General features: G+C 48.6%; 1 protein-coding gene across 2 annotated transcripts in view; it reads right to left on the bottom strand.

Annotated features, from left to right (window-relative positions):
- The window catches only part of GNAO1 (G protein subunit alpha o1), a 119,817-nt gene extending 97,675 nt beyond the window's left edge, over window positions 1–22,142 (bottom strand). The window contains exons 1-2 of one of the 2 annotated variants that reach the window (XM_072346809.1): window positions 21,635–22,142; window positions 21,519–21,561 (exon numbers count right to left, since the gene is read on the bottom strand). In XM_072346809.1, coding sequence (XP_072202910.1) covers window positions 21,519–21,561; window positions 21,635–21,752 — 161 coding nt within the window. In that variant the 5' untranslated portion in view covers window positions 21,753–22,142. The remainder of the gene's footprint in view (window positions 1–21,518; window positions 21,562–21,634) is intronic. The other variant, XM_072346808.1, reaches the window with a different exon arrangement.
- Between the last annotated feature and the right edge of the window lie 1,555 nt (window positions 22,143–23,697).

Here is a 23,697-nt window from a genome sequence, read left to right as displayed (position 1 = left end):
AAGATTTTCATGTGCTCAAGAGTCTGACAGGTATGAAATTGCTGCCTCGAAGCATATAAGAACTGCATTTTTAGTCTCTTTTTTAAAAGTATAATGAACACACGCTTCTTTCAAATTATGTTTGGATTTTTACGGTTTATGGATTTACCTTCAACTTTTTGTGCTGCTACAGAGGATGAGATTTTTTTCCTCCAACCCCTGGAATCGAGGATTCACAAAGTCCTGTGACAGCAGGGGCTTTAAGGCCAGCCCAGGAGGCATGGAGAGCCCTGCAAGAAGAGCAGGCTCAAGCACCCTGCAGTGCCTTCTGAGCACAGCAGGTACCAAAATTAGGAGAGTACAGACACAGAATCCTATCACTACCACTTATTTTATTTAAAGAAGAACCCAGGCTGGAATTGATTAACATACACGACTATTTTCTAAAGTAAAGGTCCAGTTACATTCACTAACTGAATTCCGGTCATCAAACTGAAATGCCAAACACCTTATATCTGTTTTAAAGATCAGCAACACTGCTTCTTCTTCATTTCAAATAATGTATGCTTAGATTATGCTTCAGAGAGGGATTAGGGTTTTTTTTTTTGTTAGTTAAAATCCAGCAGCTAATCAGCTAAGGGGTTCTCAAGCCAACCACAGCTCCACAGCAGTATGCAGTGTGAAAGCTCAGTGAATCACATTCATTGCCCCCAAGACCCAAAGGCAGCAGAAAGTCGCACTGAGTATTTCCCGACAAAGTAAGTGGCCATGACAAACAGAGAAGCACCAACTGTTCTTCCAATCAGGTCTGTGATAGAGATCAACCTGATCTCCCACTGCAGGGATCACTGACACGTTATTGCTTCTGATGTGTTTAAAACGCAGTAGTGTGTTGGGTATCCTACTCCATGTTTCTCAGGCTCAGCTTTGCAAACAGGTCTATAAAAGTGACAGCTACTCAGACCTTTAAAGCCCTCTCCTAGCAGCTCTGAGCTGCTACTGGGCAAAGATGTGAGCACAAACCTCATGCTTGCTGAAAAAGAACAGAGGAACACGTAAGGTTGGAGAGGACCTCTGACACCCCCAAGTCCAACCCCCCCCCACCGTGCCCACTGCCCACTCCCTCAGTGCCACATCCCCACGGCTCTGGGACAGCTCCAGGGACGGTGACTCCCCCAATCCCCTGGGCAGCTGTGCCACTATTATTATTCCCAATATCCAACCTAATATCCAACCTTGTTTTAGGAAACAAGGACTGGTGGTTAGGATCTGGTCCCTGCCTTGCTGCCCAGAATGCTGACATGAGCTCTCCCACAGATGCTGTACTGCTATTATTATACACATAAGCAATGGTTTGCCAGTACTCAATAACAGGGCATTAAAGACCCCAGTCCTGCAAATATGAATCATTTTAGTCTTTGATCAGTCCTGTCAGTTTAAACATGACCGTGAATGTGAGTAAAAATAAAGCTAGGACAAAAGGCTTAGCATATTAAGGGAAATATATAGACAATCTTAAACAAAGTGGAGTATAGGGACACAGAGCTGGAGCAGGCCCTGAGCACCTGACGGAGCTGTAGGCATCCCTGTTCACTGCAGGTTAGACTACATGGCCTGTAAAGATCTCTTCCAACTAAAACAGTTCTATAATTCCACGATGAAACATTAATTTAAATAATATTTATATAACATCAGGGTCATGTTTAGGGTTAATAATTAGTTATAGACCAGAGCAAGTGAGTAACAGAAGGAAATATTAATTAAAAATCCAGTCCTTATTCAGTCACAGGTTTCCTTTCACACTCCGTTCCTCTGGTGTTTGGTTGTTGTTTTTTTTTATTAGAAAATAATCATCACATTACACAATATTTTTCCTCATTAAACTACAAGAGCAACAAAGATCCCTTGCTTCTTGGGCCAATTAGTGCCTGTGCACAATCACCAGGAATACAAATCAAAGTGTCTCAGCTGACTCTGACCTAATAAGACGTCCACGCAAAAGCTGAGCTCCACATTCTCTTGGTACTCCAGCAGTTCTGTTTCCCTACCACGATGCAACAGGCACTACACACTGCTTCCTCCCCCAGTTAACTGCAGCCCCAGGGCTAATCTCAAAGTCCCCCCCTGAGCTCCTGGGGGGGCTGTGTTCCTAGGAGCCTCTGTTCCTGCTTTGTCCTTTTCCTCTGAGAAAGAGACCATTTTCAGAGTCTGCACTTCTACATCCGCCCCCACCCCAAATCCATGTAAGCTTTTCTCACTTAAACCAATTTCACTCTCCCACTGAGCGCCGAAGTGTTGCAAGTTACGCTGTGCCGTGTTATTCACACCCACCCAACAGCCATTTTCTGACCAATTTCTTTCTGAAATGCATCTAAACCATCTTCAGAGTCGCTTCTGAATTTGGCCTAAATTAGAGAACCTTATGCTGAAGCTCTGGTAAGATGCTGTACTGAGCTGATCTCTGCCAGGTGTCCATGCCAGGGATCTGATCTCTTTGTTGCTGTTTTTCAGTGACAATGGAGGGGGAAGCACCAAAAGCTGGGTCTGGAGCCCCAGCTCGTGTTGTCACCTCTCCAGCTACGCTATAGATGGCAATTAAAACAGTGTCTGCTTATCAGTGTTAATCCAGCCATTGAACCTGGTCAATAAGCCCAGACAGTAAGCACAGTCCTGCTCCCCCACCTGCAGAAATATTTCAGTTTCTTAGACAGTTGAAGCCTTGAAAGCACTGCACTCCTGGAGGTGTCATGAAACCATGAGGGAGCGACAGAAGAGAGATCCTCTTTTTATCTGTGCCTGTTTGCTGCAAGCAAGTTGGACTAGATGACCTTTAAAGGTACCTTCCAAGTCAAATGATTCTGTGATTTTATGATTCTACGATCCTTGCAGTCTTCCCACACACCAGAGGAGCCAGACCAGGGCTGACCCATGAGACAAAGCCACCAGAAGCTGGAACTCACTGTTTCTGCTGCTGAAGGCATGAGTTTGTTAATCTGGCTGTTCAGAAAGAGATGGGAGCATCAGCCAGAACATACACTTCTGTGCAGCGGGGACCACCTTTCTGTGCTAGAAGTACAGCTCCTGGCACAAGGGGATCTTGACTGATGTGCAGCTTGTGTGTGTTCCAGCAAAACCCCGAGTTAATCACAGTAAAAGAGCTGTCCTGCTCCCTTCCTAATTTCCACAGGACAGTCTTGTGTGGAGGACAGCCTCCCTCCACCACCACGAACTTCCATAGTCTAATTCTACCATCTAATCTTGCCATGTCGCCCAAATTAGTGGTGCACCCCTGCTTGAAGTGGAACAAATGTCCCCATCATGTTTGGCTGGGTCTCCTGCTGCTAATTTGTTTCCTTTCAGCTCCTGCAGTCTGTGAGGATGGAAGCACAGTCCTGGTGAGTGAGGCTCAACTGGGGAATTTGCCTTCTGAGCTATGCAGTCCGTTGCTAAATGGTTAATGAGGTTTTTTATGGGTGCCTTGAAAAACTGAATCGTCCTCAAAGATCTTCACAAACAGATCTTCGGGGGCTTTTTCTGGTCTGCTTAAGCCAGTCCATACCAGTGGCTGTCCCTAAGCTGGACACAGTGCTGGTGCTGAGCATGCGATGTCCCCTGTGTGCCTTGTGCTGGTAAACCACAGTCACCTCCAAGCAAATTTCCCCTTCCACACCACAGAGGCAAATCATTCGCTGGTAGAAACCCATTAAAAGCACACACATCTGTGTTGCAATAGGATGCCTTTCCAGGGCTATTTGCTATGCTGATCAACAACTACAACATCCACTCTGAGCTAGGTGTGCAGGAACACACATCTTCTGCAACACAAGCAACCGACAGAATGAGGAGATGCGATATGGAGGAAATTTTGTTAGCCTGACACGATCTCAGAATAGCTAAACGGGGCAAAACAACGTGTATTTGTGCTCAGACCCTGGTGATGTTTATTTACTAGGACAAACATAGCTAAGGGTTGCAACTTATCAACGCTTGCTTTATTTCAAGAGCAAATTGCTCCCATGGAACCAGACATTTGATGTTTCCCTGCTATCGCCCAACAAAGGCAGCTTGCTTCCCAAAGTCAGCTAATGACCAGCAAAGTCGCCTCACGTGGATTACAAAAATAAAAAGCACAAAAGGCTCCGAATGAAAAATAACAATTTCCCTGGCTTGCTTTTGTGATCAAACAGTGGGGAACTCGTAGTAGAAAACTCTGCTTTGAAATCCAAAAACAATAGTAACAGTGGAAATAAATGGCAAGGTCTTGGTTCTACTGAGCCTTGAAAATCCGCAAGTTTTGCTGTTGGAGGGTGTATGGGGATTCATTTAAAAGTCAATAATCAGCAGAGAGGGATTAGTGCCTTCCAATAACTGCTCTAATACAGAGAGAGTAAAAGGCTCCAGCAAAGTTCATTATCTTATCCCTTTACACTGGCTCACGGCCCTGAGTTTCATATGTATCACATTCACCCTTACGGTAACAAAGCAAATTTGATCAGAACAAAGCCAGCAAGTAATCCAGCAGCACCTTCGGGTCAAGTCTTCCTTGATACCTAAGGAACCCAACGAGGTGCTGGGGCCCAGCCTGGCTTTGCTGGAGCTGGAGCAGCTCTGTGCAGCACACCTCCATCGTTGCAGACCCTGCAAGAACCACCATGCACCATCACACTGCTGCTGGGGATAGGATTCCTCTCCCATCTCTCCATGCATGCACCAGCCTGGATGCCTTCATTTTTTCTATACGGACACAAAAAATGGCTTGTTAGCCTTCCCCGGCTGTGATAAGAGCTCTGTCTCCCTGTGGCATGATGGGCTGATGGGCAGAATTGATTATCTTAGTGGTCTTTTCCAGTCTCAATGATTCTGTGATGCAATGCTGTGCAGTAACCCCAGACAGATTAGCTTAAAAGATGTAAGAAAACAACTGGAGATGGAAAGTTTAATGCCAAATGAAATTTTTCTAGGTATCTGTAGAATGGCTTATTTATCTAATAGGCTTCTAAAGACTTCATACATCAAATGATAGAATGATAGAATCACAGAATCATAGAATCATAGAATGGCCAGGGTTGAAAAAGACCACAGTGCTCATCCAGCCCCTACCCCCTGCTGTGTGCAGGGTCACCAACCAGCAGCCCAGGCTGCCCAGAGCCACATCCAGCCTGGCCTTGAACACCTCCAGGGATGAGGCATCCACAGCCTCCTTGGGCAACCTGTTCCAGTGCGTCACCACCCTCTGGATGAAGAACTTCCTCATCTTCCAAATCAGTTATCTTAAGACAAAACTACAGATCATGAAAACTCACCTGGGGTCTGAAGTCTCACTTCATCCTGACCAGCAACCAGCATTTTACTACTATTCCATGCAGACACATGACATAATACTCTGCCTCTTCTGCTTCTCTGCTGACATGCTTCCAGGCTAAGATAAGTAAAAGCAACTTGCATGCTTATGTCTTCCCTCTCTATGCAAAAAATGTATTTACAGAGCTCCTTAGCCGATGAACTGGGAGCACCCAAAGACCTGAACCACCTGAGCACCCACACAAGGAAGACAGCGACCTGAATTTAGTCTCAGACATGAACAATGCATGCATTTAAACCTCACTCTGAAACATGGCCTGCAAAGAATGCTTGGTCCTGAGGGCCGACTGTGGCACTGCCTGCATGGAGCCTCACTGCAAGATGAGCTGGGGAAGAGACCACTGAGCTGTGCTGCAAACACCTGGCAGCAGCCCACCCTGTTTGTGCAGGGCAGTGCAACCCCACAACCCTGCCCATGAGAGCAGCAGGGACAGATTGTGGTCTGCAAAGCAACTGAAGAAGACCCCCGAATTACGAGTACATTTCTAGAAGTATGTGATACACCCCAGCGAGGGGGTCTTATGGAGATCCCCAGGTCTGAAAATGAAGAGCCCCTTTGTTTCCATCCCTGCGCTTTTGCTAGAAAAGGCAGAGGGGTTGGGAAGGATGGACCCCACCTCAGCCCCTACAAAAGATGCAGACCAAAGAAACAAATAAGCCCACAAAGGCTCTCACTGAAAAGCCAGCTCTATCACCAAGTGTCCACATTGCCCAGCAACTCCTGGTCAATAAAGGGCCAATTCTCCTCCCTCTGGAAAACAATGTGTTCTACACACTGACACAGCAACAGCCCCTGGGCAGCCTCGCAGTGTCAGGGGGTGTCAGGCTCTGCTCTGCCAGATGACAAAGCGCACATGGACAAGCTCCTCCTGCCACCACAAGCTGCCCTGGCTGTGCCCAGGGAGATTTTGTCTAATGGAAATGAAGAAAACCTCCAGCACAGATAATCCTCCATTATAATGACAGAACATTTGGGAAAGGGCCAACTAAAAGAACAAGCCAAATCTCTTTTACTTAAAGCCTGGCCTGAATGTGATAATGTAATGACTTACGTCTGAATGCTTTAAATGCCATTCATCGTGACTGACTTAGCATATAGACAGTATCAGCTAAAATAACTAGGAACTGAATAGATGGCATCAGAAAACTTCTCCCTTCCAAGAAAACTGGTTTCCATTTGCAAGCGGTCTCAAAGATCACCGAGTCTCAGCTCCGGGTAGTCCAACCCAGCAGCACCCACTACTTTCTGCAGTAGGTTTCACCCCATCCATCAGACACAGGTGGTGACTCAGGTATCCACCTGCAAATGCAAAGTCCTCGAGTACTTAGTGCCTAACCTCTTTCTGCCACTGCTGGTTGTACTTTGCATTCAGAACTGATCACAAAGGTCACTGAAGTCACTGGGAAGATTCACATCATCTAAAGGGGCTTTGGATCAAGACTCACTTGGAGTTTCCTCTACCACCAAGAGTTTCCAACAGTGTGGTAACCCTGGCTGTTGTTTGGCTTCCTGGCATCTGTAACAGCTAACTTTGATTTCTGTTTTACAGAAATAAAATCCAATCCCCAGTGCTATCTGCAAGCTTAAGATTGCTTTTAATTACTATGAGCAGGCTTTTCAAGGTGATTGTAGTGACATCCCAAAGGAAGCAAAATACTTACGGGACAAATCAAGCTATTGGAATGACCAGATGTGCTGAGCAAGATCCTCACACAGCTGGCAAATAGCAAAACGAAGCTGCAACAAATTGATGACAACTGTTTTTTAGAGGAGTAACAGCTTATCTTAAAAGAGAAGACCGCTCAACTTCTTCGAAGCGACGGCAGCTCATCACACCCCGCATTCGCTCACCTCTCCCACAACATGAAAGCAGCAGCAACCAGAACAACCAAGACAGGCCATTTTCTACAATCCACACTGCAGTGTTACAGAAGGCAGAAGGTGAAACAAGTGCAAAATGCCACCATTCTGATTTTGGTATACCCACTGAACATCATTTTGATGGCTACACAGGGTGGAAAGCAGTAGGGGATCATATTAATCATCCATTTCAAGCCTTCCAGTTGGCAAACTCAGACCTTTAGGAAAGAAATTCTCTCACACCAGACAAGTTTTGGAATGGTTACAAACACAAGATCTAACATTCTGGATGCATTTTTACAAGCCTCAGGCATATCATAAAAAAAAAAAGTGTCTTATTTGAATGCTTTTATCTTCCTGGTCATGTAATTAAGCTCCTTCCAGGGTGGTCGTTTATTTTCTTCACTGTTGCCTTCTTCATTTGTTACATTTTGTGTTGATATCAAGCCTCATCAGCAGCCCTGAGCACAGCGTCAGTGCCGGCTTGAATCTTCCATGTCTTCTGTTTAATTGAATTTTCATTTGTATCTCCTCAGCTGTTTCCCCTCCGAGGCCTTTCCCCTCCCCTCCCCTGCTCTCCACTCATCCATAAATATCAAGCAAGCATTTCTGGCAAGCACCAGCTGCAGATACTGGGAGTTCTTGGGCATCTTCTACTTTTAGAATACCACCAAGAGGCCAAATAACACCAGTGCTTGTTCTGTGAAGCTTGAAGCTTTTCAGAAAGACCTGCCGCTTTATTAACTGCACTGCTCTCTCTGAAACCTGCAGCAAGATTCAGAGGATTGCGGAGCTACACGCTTGTCAATAGAGGACACAGAGCCGCATGCAGTCTTTTTTGCTGAGCCTGGCCAGCCAGGACTCTGAAATAGCATTAATGGTACAAGCGCTGTTTAAAAATAATCACTTGGAGCCAGCTACAAAGACAGCCTTCCTCCTCCTGCTGGTGCTGCCCATTCTTAAAGATGCTCATCTGGAAGAAGCAGCTCTGGGGTGAAGTTAATTTTGTACCGTGGACTCACACAGCTTCTCTGGGGCTCAGGTTGGAAGACCAGCCTCTGCTGGGCTTTCTGTTGTATGGGAAAACATCGCATGATGTGTATTTATGTCTCATTTTCCACCACCGCAATCTTTCTGGCCAAGGACAGCCTCTTTTCCACTGGAAATCTTCAGGATGGGAAAAGGAAAACCTCACAGCTCCTCTTCCAAACTTTGGTCAAAAAAGCTTGGAAAGATACAGGTTAGCTCAGAGTTTGTATTCCTACTCCAGCAGCTGATGTTGTTATTAGCAGTTCTGTGGTGGGAAGCGATTACAAGAAGCAAAAGGAAATGTCAGAGTAAAAATTCAAGATGAGGGTATTCAATGTGAAATCTATTAGGTGCTAAACACTGCAGTTGAGACAGATGTACAAGTGTGAAAATCTTGGTGCTGTCTATTTACATCACATGAAGCACTGAGAAATACGTGAGCAAGAGTCACAGAACCACGGAATCACCAAGGTCGGAAAATACCTCCAGGATCATCCAGTCCAACCGTCCATCTACTGCCAACATTTCCCCACTAAACCATGTCCCTTGTTACCACGGAAAGCAGACAGGAGCTGTGGCAGATGGGAGCCCTCAGCCCAAGAAAAGCTTCACAGGTACTTCTGAGAACCTGAGAGAAGATTCTGTCATTCTATTCAGATACAGGGTATATTACCAAGTGAATACCACGCAACTCCTAGGCCAACATGGTCAGCTTAGCTGATGCTACCTTGGAGAAGGCTGGCAAGAAAACAGGAATAGCATCCTGCAGCTCAGTGATAGAAAACTTAGAGAAGTGGTTGAGAAGGTGATGAAATGTTGTGAGCTCTTCACTAGTCTTCCTCTACAGTGTCTACATGTGGAGTACAAGGATTAGAAATAAGGAATTACCAGGTCTGAGTTGGCTGTTTGAAGGCTTTTTGACAACATACCTCCATTTTCTTGCTATGACAACTGCAGTCGTATGGTCATAATTAATTCACAGTCTAGTTTTGAAATGTTCAGAGTCTGCAAACACAGAAGAATCTTGAAATAGTGCTCTACTCAAGAACTCAAGTGCCATAAAATAAAAAGGACAGCCGATGTGCTTGGCAGCTATAAGAGATGGCATTTAGGTCCACTTTCAGCTCCTGGTGAATTCTCAGTCAGTTCTATAGATTTAGATATAGATATCAGGATGGAGCTGGAAGCGGGGGTCTTTTCCTGAAACCAGAACTGCTGCTGCATGGTACCTACAGCAACCTTTGCTTACATATAAGTATTCAAACAAGCAGTGCAAGAAGAGTTCTGCATTAGGACAGAACTGGATAAAATGACCTTTTGTTGATCTACTCCATCACTGACTAGTGCAATTTCTGCTTGTAATTCATTATTCTGAAGCCATTTACCATTTTGTGCACATCAAGATCAACTTCCATCAATCAGTTCTTGGACCTGGAATTCCTGGCTCTTTGTCCAAAGAGCATTCAGGAGAAACAAACATTCTCATTTGAATACCCACCTTCCTTGCTCCTACACATGGCACTCGATCCATTACGGAAAGTTTGACACCTCCTTTGACAGTGATGCTCTATCAACCTGACATAACCTGACATCAAGGGTGTGTTACGCTACTAAATGAAAAAGTACAGCATTTTGGCCACTAAAATTAAGAGTGATTTTGCTACTGGATGTAAGATCTGATTTTGTTTCTGTGTACATTTTTATATACTCTGCAGTTGGGTATTTACTGCATCAGCTTTGTGCAAATGGTCCGGTGCCTCTTCACTGCAGTTCAGACCATTACAATTTATATTTAGGAGATCTTCTAGGAGACAATAAATCAGAGGTTAGAGAAGGCTCGCTTGTAACTGAAACTGAATTGAGGCAACTCCTTTCCCTTTACTCTGTGCTTTTGTGCTGCTTATGGAAGGGTATATTTTAGGAAAGGGAAGACATACGGTAACATTTTGTCTTTTAGCTTGCAGAGTTTTGTGTCCTTTCAGTTAGGAAATTAGATTCCAAGACTTCCCACAAAAAGGAGGCTTATCAGAATCTATCTTGTTGGCATTCCCTTACTATCAAATCCTAGCAGGCACATTTAACACCATGAATGGGGGGTCACCATTTCTCCTGCCAGCCTCTGCCCTTCTTACCAGCTCTGACAGCTCTGATCCACTTATTCTTGGTACTTGCTCTAAGCAAGGTTCACACGGAGGTGTCAGTGTCCAGTCTGCGCACTGCTGTACCAAGATGCTGTCACTCTTCTGCTGCTTAGGAAACAACCCCATTTTGTTACCCAGAGCCTGAGCTCTGTCGTGATTCCTTTTGTGACTCCTGATTTCAGGCTGTGCCACTTTCTGCCTCAGGTGCGCTTTCTGCTGTCAGCACTATATTGCTGCCACAGGCAGTGCCAGCTGGTCACTTCTCTCCTGCTTGGTTATAAGTGATGGTACAGGTCAACAAACCAAGTACTCGGGACCTTAATTTTCCCAGGGAAAAAATGAAAGATTTTAGCTGGAGCATGGAGATCACTGGTGTAAATGGCAATGGGAGAGGTAGTTCATTCACATACAAAGGCAGCTGGGGCTTCAGAAACTGGCTGGTGTGGGATTTGGTATTTGCTAAGTTTCTTAACACACAGCATCTTCCTGGGAAATAGAGGACCCTTCTAAGGAAGAGAGGAAATGCAGGACTTACACTGAAAGCTGACCTCGCAGCCATGTGGCAGATTCCCTCTGAAGCTCTTGTAAAGCTACAAACATGACAAAGACCTTTCACAAGAAGGACTTTCCAGCCTGGTTTACTTCGGAGAAGAGCACAAAAGGTGTCTCACTGAAGCTGTGAGCTGGTGAGTCCCTGCAAAACACCAGGAGGCTTTAAAATCTGCTCCTGGTAAAACAAAACTTGAAAATATTGCTTGCCACTTGTATAACAGGATTCCACAGCGTTTTGGCTGTCCAGTGGAGGAAACTTACCTTACAAATTACAAAGATTCTGTCTAAGACTGAGGAGAAATAAAAGAGAGAAGTCTCCAAATCCCAGGACAGCTAAGGCTTGTTATGAAACCACAGAGTTCATTCTAGTGTGAAGTAAACCTGAGCATTGCATTAGAAATGTAAATTGAAAAAGCATAACCAGATAAAATGGATTTGACCTCCACAAGCATAAGAGGAGGTCCAGCCACGCTGACACAGTGACAAACTGCTGTACTTTGCTTTTCTCTGCACGGAGAGTCACAGGAAGTTTGTTTAAAAAACCCACAGAAATTTAGAGCCAGTGGAAGATCTGCACTGTGTTTACAGGAACCAACAGGAGAACGTAAGGCTGCTGTGGGGAAAAAAACAAAACCAATCACTGGAATGGTTAACGATAAAGGACTCCTCAAAACGACTTCTCAAAGTCTTTGAAAGTGACTGATTTAACTTCAAAAAATGAAGCCCCATGCAGAGAAGCAGCCAAGAGTGACTGAATCTTACAGTGTGATCTCACACCTCAGCGTGCAGCGTGGCAGTGCCTTACTGAGAGCGCTTGATGGACAAGTCCTGCTGCCGCCTCCTGGGTTAATGTTATGTTAACCCAGACCAGTGCTGGAGCTGGATTTGCTGCACCACTGTATGACAGAAATGGCCCCTGGGTTCAGAACAAGCAGGGACAGGCAGAAACGACTTGAACCTATGTCACTAGCAAAAAGAGATGTTAATCAAATCCCTGCTTGGGATTTCAGAATCCAAGGCAGCAACAACTAGGAGCAAGGAAACAAGCCAGAGTAGTGCAAATTGAAACCAAAAACCAATTCCTCCCATCCAGCTGGGCCTATCCTGTTGTGTATCCTCAAGACTATCTGTGGTTAGCATTGCTTATGACTGGCCCTCAGCTGGTTTCCAAATGGAGACACAGTCCTTCAGTTAAGCAGAAGTTGGGAATCTTGAATAAGAGATTAATGGGGGTTTTCTTGTCAAACTTAAGAGGATGCTGCCCAGAGCAGAGCTACTGCCTCAGCTTGAACAGGCTGCCCAGGTCCTTGTCCTGCTGAGTTATGAGAACCTCCTAGAACCAGGCAGTATGATTTCTCTTGATATGCGTAACAGTGCAAAGAACTGCAACAGAAATAAATTTGAAAGCTGGTAGCTGAGAGAACTTGAGTCAAGATGGAAACAAAGGATGCATGGAGAAGGCCATGACAAAAGGAATTGCTTCGTTTTGCTCTGTATTTTCCAAGAGGTGTAGGAATGAATATGTGGACAGAGACTGCACATACAGGAGGGCACTAAAACTGGGCAGCAGTCAGCCCAGCAGAGATGAACCTGAGCTTAGCCCTCCGCAAACCTAGGTGCACACACATCTGCCTGCGAGCAATAACCCAGATCTGCTCACGCCCATTGATGCTGATGTGCACATTGTTAGAAAACTCAATTGTTCTGAGGTTTGGGACCTGAGTGTGAATGAAACATGAGCTACATCTAACTATCTCCAGATTAGCAGCAGCTCTCATTTGGCAGCACCACAAGTCCTGTGGCCCCGCTGTCAGCAGCAGCGAGCAGTTGCTTCTGTGTATTTATATTGTAAGGGAGTTTCAGCACACTGGGCTGGCTGGGCTGGTACCGCTGTTATGGGCACTCTGTAAGGTTTTTCTACACTTTACAACTCCAAAAAGCTATTTGAAAGCCTTATGCAGGAGTACTTTACTGAATGTAAAGCTAATCCTGAATATCTGCGGGTTTGACCACAGATGGGAAAAAACAGAACCATCTGATCTCTGCGATCAGAACTAAAAGTACCAGTGTAATAATCAATTTTCATGCTCTGTCTTGTAGAAAAGACATTATAATTTGTTGTTTACGCAAGAATGATTGAGAAACAAACATTTCTTGAAAATATCTGAAAACAGAAAACGCAGATAAACAAGAAAGTAGATAAGTTAACCTCGGATTCTGAATTATTTACTGAACTGCATGAAAATTACCACTAATTCTTTCCCATGTATGGCCTCCCTCCCAGTACTTCTTCCATCCAGATCCCCCAGTGCCAGCACCAGCCTTAATCCCTCCTGCCCAACACTGCAAGACAAGGCCCCACAAACACAAGGAACTCCTACCAAGCACGTGTGTGCTGCAGGCCTGGAAGGTCCCTGTCTCCTTGCCAACACGATGCCAATGCCACCAGAAAGCATTGCTGACTCTCAGGCTTGCATTTCATAGAGTCACAGAGCCATCAGTGTTGGAGAAGACCTCTCACATCCCCAAGCCCAAGCCCAGCCCACCCACCACTGCCTGCATCCCTCAGTGCCACATCCCCATGACTCTGGGTTACCTCCAGAGACTCCCACACCTCTCTGGGCAGCTGTCACTGCCTCACTGCTCTTCTGGAGAAGAAATTGTTCCTAATATCCCAAATACCCACTGCTCTGTTTGGACACCTCAGACATGCACAGTAGCATTGGGTTTCCAATGTAAGCTGAGGCAGGACCCACCTTGGAGGCAAAAAGAGGATGCTGCACTTGGAGACTTTGTTGAGCTGGAATCTGGGAAAATAAAAAAGTATCCTGCAGCTAAACTGAGGAAAACAAATCATGCCACTAGGAGCTTTCTGCTTTGTTAAGTAAATATCTCCTCATTCATGTGGAAAAGTTTGTCCAATTTGGATAAACAATTAATCACCAATGGGTGATGGGTGATAGTGACGATGCGAGGTGTACGTTCATCACGGTGATTTCCTTCCATCCCAGTGATGCTCACAGTGTGAGGACAAGGGCTCTGCAGTGCGCTCCAGCTGTTATTATGGAATTTGTCAGCAATGAGACAGGACCTCTCACCTGACACTGAAAAGGAGCCCCTACACAATGGACATCTCCTGTGTAACCTGATCGAGCGGCTGACCACCAGCCCACAAGCAGGGGGGTGAAAATGGATGGTCTTTGAGGTTCCCTCCAACCTAAGCAATTCAATGATGCTATGCTCTCACCCACTGCAGCTACAGAAGTCCAGCAGCAAAACCTCTTATTTGCCATCTGGATCATCACAGCCAACAGCCATTTTGTGTGTGCAGCCCTTCCTGTGCGCTGCAGCCAGGAGCTGTGGAAGTGGAGCTCCTACCTCCAGTCACCTCTTGCACAGGGAGGACAAATCACCAACCTCTGCTAACATGGCGTGTTTTTATTATTTAAGTGATATTTTCCACAATACCACCCATTCTCTTCCAGTGACTATTCATGGACTCCTCCAAGTCTAGCACCAGGCAGTTATGGGATGGCTGCCACCCAAACCTTCTCCAAAAGCAGCTCCTGCAACAACCACCAAACGGGATTTCTGCAACAAGGGGAGCCACTGAGAGCCGCCAGACTTCCCAGGTTTGGGCAGCACCCTCTGTTTGCACGTTTTTTCTTCCTCTAACTGCTTTTTTTTTTCAGATCTTTAAGCTTTTTAATCTCGATGAAAGCTCTGCTCTCTTAGGTTGATTATTAGGAAGAACCTGTCCTCAGAAAGAACAGTGGAACACTGGCATAGCTGCCCAGGGAGGCAGTGAGTCACTGTCCCTGGAGGTGTTCAAGAAAAGGGTGGATATGGCACTGAAAGATGTGGCTGTGGGCAATATGGGTGCTGGGTGGACTAGATGATCTTAGAGGTCTTTCTCCAACCTTACTGATTCTGTGATGCACTGATGCAATTTTTGGTGACCAAGCAGAGCAGGACGTGCCCCGGAATAAAGGAAAACAAAGCACTTACAGCTCTTCTCTTTCAATGTCAAAACTGCTATTGATTAGCAGTCTGCTAACAGATGGGATGTCAGCTTACTACACAATTCCCCGTGCTCCTCAGTTTTCTCAATTAACTTGAAAGCGGCGGGAGATCAGCATTTCTATTGGGAAGCTAAGAAATGCCTCCATCAAAAGTTTTATTATATCATCACTATAAACAGAAAACGACTGAGCTTTGGATTAAAGGGCTTTTTTCTCCCTTTTGCTCAGATCTAGGAACGAATCCATTCCTTTGCTTTGTGTTATCCAGAAGCATTTTTCAGCCTTTTGCATTTTCTGATTTTAGGCAGAATGCAAACAGCATCCCATAATCAGGACTGTAATCCCCCAGCCTCCCTGCATCTGTCATTCGTATGAATGGCCTTGAAAATAAAACGAGAATGATTCAATTAACAGTTTGAGGTGATTTTTATATATGGTACAACGTTTCTTTAGCATCAGGAAACCATGGCAAAATATCATTTGTATTTCCCACTATGGATGAAACCAAAGAATTTATCAGGTGAAAAAAAAAAATGACTATGGGTTTTAAAGTGCCAATATTTTTTTAAATGTAATTTCCAGACCTTTTTGTTTCCAGTTTTCATTCCTGTGAATGAAGCTTAGTCATCTCTAGAATCCCACCTAGTGCCATGCAAACACTTGAAATCTCCTGGCAGTTGGACATTGGACAGACATCACTTTAGGAAGAATGTGGTCACTTTAGGAAGCCCAGTGAGGTCAAAGAGATTTGGGGGAAAGGTCATTCAAGTTGACTTAAAATAACTGAGATCGCTGGTTTTAGTCTTGCTAATGCATAATAATAATAATAATGTGATTTTTTTTAAAAAAGGAAAAGGAATCAGGCTGTAAAAACAACTCAGCAATTGAGATTCATTTGGTTTCCTTGTCTTCTTTTAGACTATTTTTTATTGTGCCCAATTTGGAATCCATAGGCTAAACTAAGGACAATTATTTTTGTCTCTAAATCCAGAAGAGCTGGAAGTTTTCTTTCAAAAACAAAGCAAAGAGAAATGCAAAGAATCCCTGAAACAGAATCACTTGGTCACTATGTGAGTCCAGGTCTCACAGAAGCAATTTTAGGCTCTACAGAAAATCCCCTGATCCCTGCCCCTGCACCAGGTTTTCTGGCGGCAGACCCACCAGCTTCAGCAGTCAGTGAGGACTTCTTGTCTTGCAAACCCAGGAGAAACCTGGGGAGTTTAATGCTCCCTGGGGTAGGATGTGATTCTGCAGCACGGCTGAAGAAAACTAGCTCTCACATGGGCAACTCCTGATGATTCCATAAGACTTCGTTCACTACCTGGCTTTTACTCTCCAGGTGACCACAGCCTGCTCTTGACTTGACCAATGTGAATCTTTTCTTCATTTCGCACTTTCTCTTGACCAGATCAAGCAGAATAGCCAACAAAGCACCTCTGCCTTCATCAATTTGTCTCTTTTCTGCTCCTCTCCTCCCCCATTTTGGTGATGTTCCCAAGGTAATCACACTAGAGAACCCATGTTAGATGTGGCCCAAGGAGGCTGTGGATGCCCCATCCCTGCAGGCATTCAAGGCCAGGCTAGATGTGGCTCTGGTCTGCTGGTTGGCAACCCTGCACATAGCAGGGGGGTTCAAACTCAATGATCACTATGCTCCTGTTCAACCCAGGCCATTGTGTGGTTCTATGATTCTATGATGTGAAGCTGCATGCCAGACTGCATGGAAGAGAATGAACTGAGGAGAAGAAGCACCACCATTTTCCAATTGCCATGACACAACTTAACGTTTCTTACAACTTCTGGGTTAGCCAAGCCAAACATAAAAGAAGACATCCCCCGTTACATTTGTGCAGATTTGTCTCTTTCTTTGGAGTTCATTAAAAGAACCGCTTTCATCTTGTTAGCTTGCTAAAACATTTCCAACAGGACTAGATGTGTCATGTCAGAATATGACAGGCAAATTTCTTTTCAGGCTTTGAAAGTAGGTTGAAAGAGGAGAAGCTATGCAGCTCACTGTTGCCACTGAAAGATATTTTTACTGTTATGAGTTTCTTATACAAGAAACAAATTAAGAACTGTCAAGGAGAAATAAAAAACCCAAACCTAAAATGTATTCTGTCTTGCCTGCTAATATAGTTACTGCTTTTCTCTGAAATTTCTCAGCCTAATAACAAGAGCCTAAAGTACAAGGAAATGAACTATGATTGCCAGCCTTTTGGTTTATAAGCACCATAATCCAAAGGGAAGAGGAAAAAGTGCCGAAAACACAATTCATCCTTTGCAACTACAAACCAAAACAGATAGCCTCACTTTCCTCTGCCCCAGACCTTATTTCTGCCCAGTTCAGAGGGTGCTGTACCATTGTAGGGCATAGGAAGCGATATCAACAGCACCCAGGGATGATAAAAGCATCTGGGAAGGGGCTGAAGGCACGAATTTGCCGAGGGTTGAGCCGCAGACACACAGCAAAGAGCAAGGCCCCAAGTGGGTGTTCACAGCACATCGTTGGGTTTTGATGGCATTTACCATCAGATTGCTGAGACGGGCTGTAAACCAGTGGGTGGGGACTGTTTCTCACTCTGAAGAAGTTCATTAGATTACCAGCAATTCAGTTACATGGAGAGCAAGTAGAGCCTGGAGCTGTTTTGAGGGGCTCTTTGATAAAGGTCAAAATAATATATCAGCAGGCTATTGGGACTGATGGCTGTTGGGAAGAAGATAGCAGATAAAGAGAAACATTGTACCCTCGTCTGATTTTCTCCTGATTACATATTCCCATCTTTGGTGCAACTTAAATGCAAACAAGAAGAAAGGAATTGCAAAGATGCCCATCAGTGGGGTACTGCCAGCACTGCTGGGGAAATGAGATGCGACCGTTGGGGAGGATGTCGGGGGCTGGAAGCAAGAGACAAAAACATACATATACCCCAAAAACCCAGGATTTTTGCTGTAGACACATGAAGCTCTGAGTCCTCCCGAGTGCTGCAGCCACCACTAACCTCTCGTTTGGGAAGGAGGAATACTGCCCTGGCTCACCAACCAGCTGGCGTAAGCAAGTGGCCGGACCTTGGTTCTGAAGCCATGCCAGCTAACTCAGCTGCTGTGCATTAGCATTTAAACGCTGAATTCCCCAGTGTTCAGGGAATAGTTCCTCCCTGCTCACCACTGGAACACTGCATTCATCTGAGTATTCTGCTGAATAGTAACAGGCTGAGATGCTGGTGTTGTCCTAGGCTGGGGCTGCTTGATGAACTAGCACATTCACTGGAGTTGTAATTCCCTACAGAGTCCCATACACTAACAACAAGTCTCGCCTCAAAGCTACCACCCAGATAATCCAGAAAAGGAAATCACATATTCCAAATCCTGCCTGTCCTCAATGTTTATTTCAGGATACAAGATCTTAAAAAATGTTGACAATCGTTGCAGTCCTACATCAAAGCGAGCCTGCAGAGATCGGGTGGTGGGAGAGGAAGACAAATTTCTCTGGAATCACTCACCCTCTGACTGGGATCTTCAAAGGAGCCCCAGATTTGCCAGGTAAAAACTGCTTTTTAGCTGCAGAAAACAGCCTGGTCACTGCCTGATTCTGAGCACACTGGCTTGCATGGAACACATGTACCTGTCGGGGTGCTCCCCAAACCCCACAGCCCTTCACTTGCTCTTGAGACATGGATGAGGATGTGAAAGAATCCCAAGCAGACATCACCAGCCAAGTTGGGCACAGACAAAGCACGGGGGCTGTGGGAACCGTCACCCTGCGCTGAGGCAAGTGCCCCTGTGCCCATGTTGTCACTGCAGGCCTACCTGCCTGCACCCACCGACACCTCCTTCTTTCTTCACAAGTAACTCCCCGCCACCCACTAAAAGGCACCTCCAAGCGCTGACCAGCCCCAAACCCCAGGCTCCCTAAACTCTCCAAGTGCTGCAGTTTCTACCTGCCGGTTCTTCCCCCTACCCAATATCTCACGCACTAACTGGGCAGCACACCACCTCCCAGCGCTCTGAACAACGCTTGCTCTCCGCTCCTTTGTCTGAGCGTTTTCTCATCCGTCCGCACATTCCTGTGCTCCTTCACGAGGCGACAGCCAAGTGTGAAACTGCTGTGGCCATTCACGGGGATGAGATTTATTATCTGGAGGCGCACCAATAACACAGCATTACAAAAAATAAAACAGCGGTCTCTTTCATCAAAATCTAATGAACGCGCAATTTCATCTTTATTAAGAATTCATTAGGTTCTCAGCAAGCCCCACGTAATGGAGCTTGACCAGGTGAAATGCTAATGCCTGCATTATATTTAAATTAATTTTCAGAAGCGTTGTTTTCCCCGAGGCTCCCTGCGGTGCCGGCTCCCCCCGGCTGCTGCCGCACGCTCCCAGCAGCACCGCGTCCCCACCCAGCCCAGCTGCGCGCAGCCCCGCTGCACGCCCAGAGCTCCCAGCATGGCAGCCAGCTCTGCATCTTCAGGCGCAGGGCTGCAAGCTGCCGTGTGGCACGTTAGGGCTGCTCCCTTCAAGATACAGACGTACAACAGGGTGTTTTTCAGCCCTCACTCTACTAACGTAGCCCAGCCAGATGGCTTTTATCTGGAACCGGTTCGGTTTAAACAACAAGAGCTCCGGTCCTCGCGGCACAGGAGCCCGTGCACGGTTGTGTAAGGCACCACGGCCACAGCTGCCCCTTCACCCGCAGCGCTGTCGCTGTTTCGGTGGCAGCCACAGCCTCTCCTTCCACCAAACCATCGCCCGCCATTCCAGCACGCTCCTGCAGAAGCCATTCCTAGAGATTAAATAATTTATTGGTGTTCATCTGCAGCAGCTCCTCTCCCGATCCACCTCTCACATACAAACAAGTGCAAACCAAACCTATCCTCCCGGCCCCAAATCCCCGAAGCCGGCCCCAAATGCCCTTTCGCAGGGGGCTCGGAGCCTCTGCACACCGATAGCAGCGGGAGAGGCGGATGGAACGGCACTGAGGGCGAGGCTGCTCGCTACCACAGCCCTGCAGCTCTATGGGAAGAACGCTGCCTCGGGCGGGGATGGTGGTTCGGTCCTCTGGGAACCCCCCGCTACAGGACATGGGCCATCCCCTGTACACTCACGGCACCGAGCCGGGCTGCGGGCCCGCGGCGAGCCCACGCCCGCGGGTTGGCGAGCGGCGCCCGAGCCCCTTCGGCTATTTCCGAGCGGACTCGGCTCCCCCCCGACCGCCTCCGAGCGCTCTCCGAAGGCAGCCGAGCGCCGAGGGAGGAGACGAGCGCCGCGCTACCCGCGGTTCGAGTCCCCGCTGGGCGCTGTCCACCACGCGAACCGCCTGAAAGCCGCGACACGCCGCGCCCGCGGGACAGCGCGGAGGGACTGCGGATGGCTACGGGCACACCGGGCACACCGCCCGCCCCGCCCGCACCCCGCGGCCACAGGGCCCCTCCCAGCCACCGCTATCGGGAAACAAGAACCGCTCCGTGCCTCTACCACCGTGACACCCGGCCCCAATGCACAGCTATGGCGCCTGCTCGTTCCAGTGGGAGGCTGCGGCTGGATGGGCTTTAATTAAAAGGAAGAAAAGGGAATGGAGTAATTCTGCACCTCCACACCTCCGCTGGTTTCCTGCACCTTCACTGGCTTCCCTGCACCTCCATTAGCTCCCTGTGCCTCTGCTGGCTCTCTCATGCCTCTGTTGGATCCCCATGCCTCCATTAAGCTCCCCACACCTCCGTTGACTCTCCCACACTTCTGTACGCTCTCCCACACCTCTATATGATGTCCTACATCTCTATAGGTTCTCTCACATCTCCAGTGGCTCTTCCGTACTTCTGTTGTCTCTCCCACACCACCACTGACTCTCCCACATCTCTATATGCTCTCCCACATCTCTAAAGGCCCTCCCACACCTCTGTTGGCTCTCCCACATCTCTACAGGCTCTCCCAAATCTCTATAGGCTCTCCTACACCTCTGTTGGCTCTCCCACACCTCTACAAGCTCTCCCACACCTCTGTTGGCTCTCCCACCCCTCATTAGGCTCTCCCATAGCCCCGCTGGCTCTCCCCCTGGAAGCACCGCCTGGCCACGTGCTGGGATCACTGTGTGCCGGGGGCACGGTGTGGGGCAGCCATCTCAGCCCACTCCCATTGGGGCCCGGCACAGCCGTCAGGGAGGTGCTGCGTGAGGGCAGGGCTGATTTTTCAGGGCGCGTTGGGTCGTTTGTTTTTCTTTTCCTCTTTTTAATAACGCGTTTTCAATGTAATTGGTGACCGGCGGCCAAGTTCGCCTCTCATTAATTAAAAGGCTCAAATCTCGGGTAAAAGGGGCTTTAGGTGGCAGCGAGCCTCGCTTTAAATCCGCATTACGGGCGGATTTCGTGCTTTTTTTTCCCCCTCCTCCTCCTCCTCCTCCTCCTCCCCAGCGCCGGTCCCGGCCGCAGCCGCCCCCCTCCCGCCGCCGCCCTCATCCCGGCGTTCAGCACCACGGGGCCCCGAACAGCAGCGGCCGCCGCCTCCCGCCCGGCGCTGCCCTCGGGTACAACATGGCGCCCGCGGCCCTCCGCGCCGCCCCGCGCCCCGCGGCACTCACTTCATCTGCTTGACGATGGTGCTCTTCCCCGACTCGCCGGCCCCTGCGGGACAGAGAGAGACAAGCGGTGAGCGCGGGGCGCGGCGGCGCGGGGCGCGGAGCGGAGCGGGGCTCACCGAGCAGGAGCAGCTTCACGTCTTTGGCCGCGCTGATGCCGTCCTCCTTCAGGTTCTTCTCGATGGCCTTGCTGCGCTCCAGGGCGGCCCGCTCCTCGGCGCTCAGGGTACATCCCATGGCGAGAAGGGATCGAATGGAATTAAAAAAAGAAAAAAAGAAAAAGAAAAAAAAAAAAAGGGAGGGGATAAAAAAAAAAAAAAAGCGCAGCCCCCGCCGGCCGGGCGCACCGAGCTGCGGGCAGCGCAACGCCGACAGCCGCGGGGATTAACAAAGGCCTGCGGGCTCCGCAGCGGCGGGGCCGGCGGCTCCGTGCCCGAGCGCTCAGCGCATCCACGGGCTGCGGGCAGCGCGGGCGGCCGCGGGCGGGGCGGGGCGGAGCAGAAGGAGGAGGAGGAGCGGCGGGGGGAGGAGGAGGAGGAGAAGGAGGAGGAGGAGGAAGGCTGACGGCGGGGGTGGGTCCGCGCCGCTCCGAGCTGCGCGCTTAGCGGGGCGCGGGGCTGCGGCGGCTGTGCCGGCTGTGCCGGGGGAGGGGGCCGCTGCTCCGCCGGCCTCGCCCGCTGCCGTGACGCGCGCGCCCCGCGCATGCTCCCAGCGCCCCGCCTCGGCGCCGCCGCTCTCCGGAGTGACGGGCCGCCCCAGCAGCGGCTCCTCGTGTCAGCGGCGCTGCGGCCGGCGGGAGCGGCTCGGCCCGCTGTGCCGTGCTGCTGGGGCGAGCCTCAGTGCGAGAAAGACAGGCAGGCCGTGGAGCGTGTCCTGGGAAGGGAGCGGAACTGAGACGGGTCTGAGCTGTGGGAGCGGCGGAGGGAATGGGGCGGGTCGGTGTGCAGAGGAGCTCGGGGGGAGCTCGTGGCTCTGCGACCCCTGACAGCGGGTTGTGGGGAGGGGGGTCGGCCTCTGCTCCAGGTAACAGCGGTCGGGTGAGAGGTGGCGGCCTCAAGCTGCACCGCGGGATGGTCAGGTTGGGTACCGGGAACAATTCCTTCTCCGAAAGAGTGAGGCGGCGGCACAGCTGCACAGGGAAGGGGGGGAGGCACCATCCCTGCAGCCGCCCGAGCCGTGCGATGTGGCGCTGAGGGACGTGGGCGGTGTCCCTGCTGGGCTGGGCTGGGACTGGACCTGGGGAAGGGAGAGCTCTGAATGATTCCACGAAACGAAGGCCCGTAGGGAACAGGCTGCCCTCTGCCATGAGCAGCCCGGCCGAGGAGCTCGCTGAAGGAACAGAGTTGCTGCCACAGCCCTCTCCGGCTCCCTGCAAAGCAGAACCAGAAGGATGCTGTGCGTCCGCTGCCGGCTGTGACCCATCCATAATGAAACACCCGGCCCACCTGGGCGCAGGCTGCCATTTCCTGGGCCGGAGGCTCGCGCTGCACTAAGGCTCCTGCAGGCTCTTCTCACGGCTGCTCTCCTGTGTTCTGCACTTCCCATAGCCACACACCCTTCCTTTAGGGGTGGAAATATGATTTCTATAGGCACAGCTTCCCTGGCTCTCTCTTTCTAGAACACATCACCTCCTTACACGACCTCCTTCCCATAAAGCACTGTTTCCATTTTCCTTCTACACCTCTGAAACAAAGGGGAGAAGCGTGGCATGTGGTTAACAATGTAAAGTAGAGATGTGAGGCAGAGCAGACAAAGGGAAGTAAAAGGGAGCTCATAAATAATGTTAGCATACTCAAGGGCCAGCGGTATTTACCGAACATTTGTGAGCTAATAGGCACCGAATATCTGAATTTGGGGTAATTTATTTCTGGGAGCCCAGGGGACCAAGGGTATGCCTGCGTGGGAAAGCAAACCTACTGCCTGTATTTGGCAGGGAGCGGGTGGGGGTGGGGGTGGCTGCGGAGCAGTTCCTGCTCTTTCATACTTGAGCAGATCTCTTGTGTAAAATCAATAGGATCAGAATTTCAATCAATAGGTTTCATTTCAATGGTACCAGCCGGAGGGCATTATGAAAAGTGCAGAATAGGAAAACCACAATCCAGAAATCCAGAGACCGTGTCCTCATGAGATGGCTGCATCTACTGCCCATCTCCCCAGCAGCTTGCCAGCCTTGGAGTGCTGT

This window comes from Excalfactoria chinensis, chromosome 11, assembly GCF_039878825.1.
Source record: "Excalfactoria chinensis isolate bCotChi1 chromosome 11, bCotChi1.hap2, whole genome shotgun sequence".
Lineage (NCBI taxonomy): Eukaryota > Metazoa > Chordata > Aves > Galliformes > Phasianidae > Excalfactoria > Excalfactoria chinensis.
Note: the sequence above shows the minus strand (reverse complement) of the source record. Positions and strands in the feature narration are given on the sequence as shown.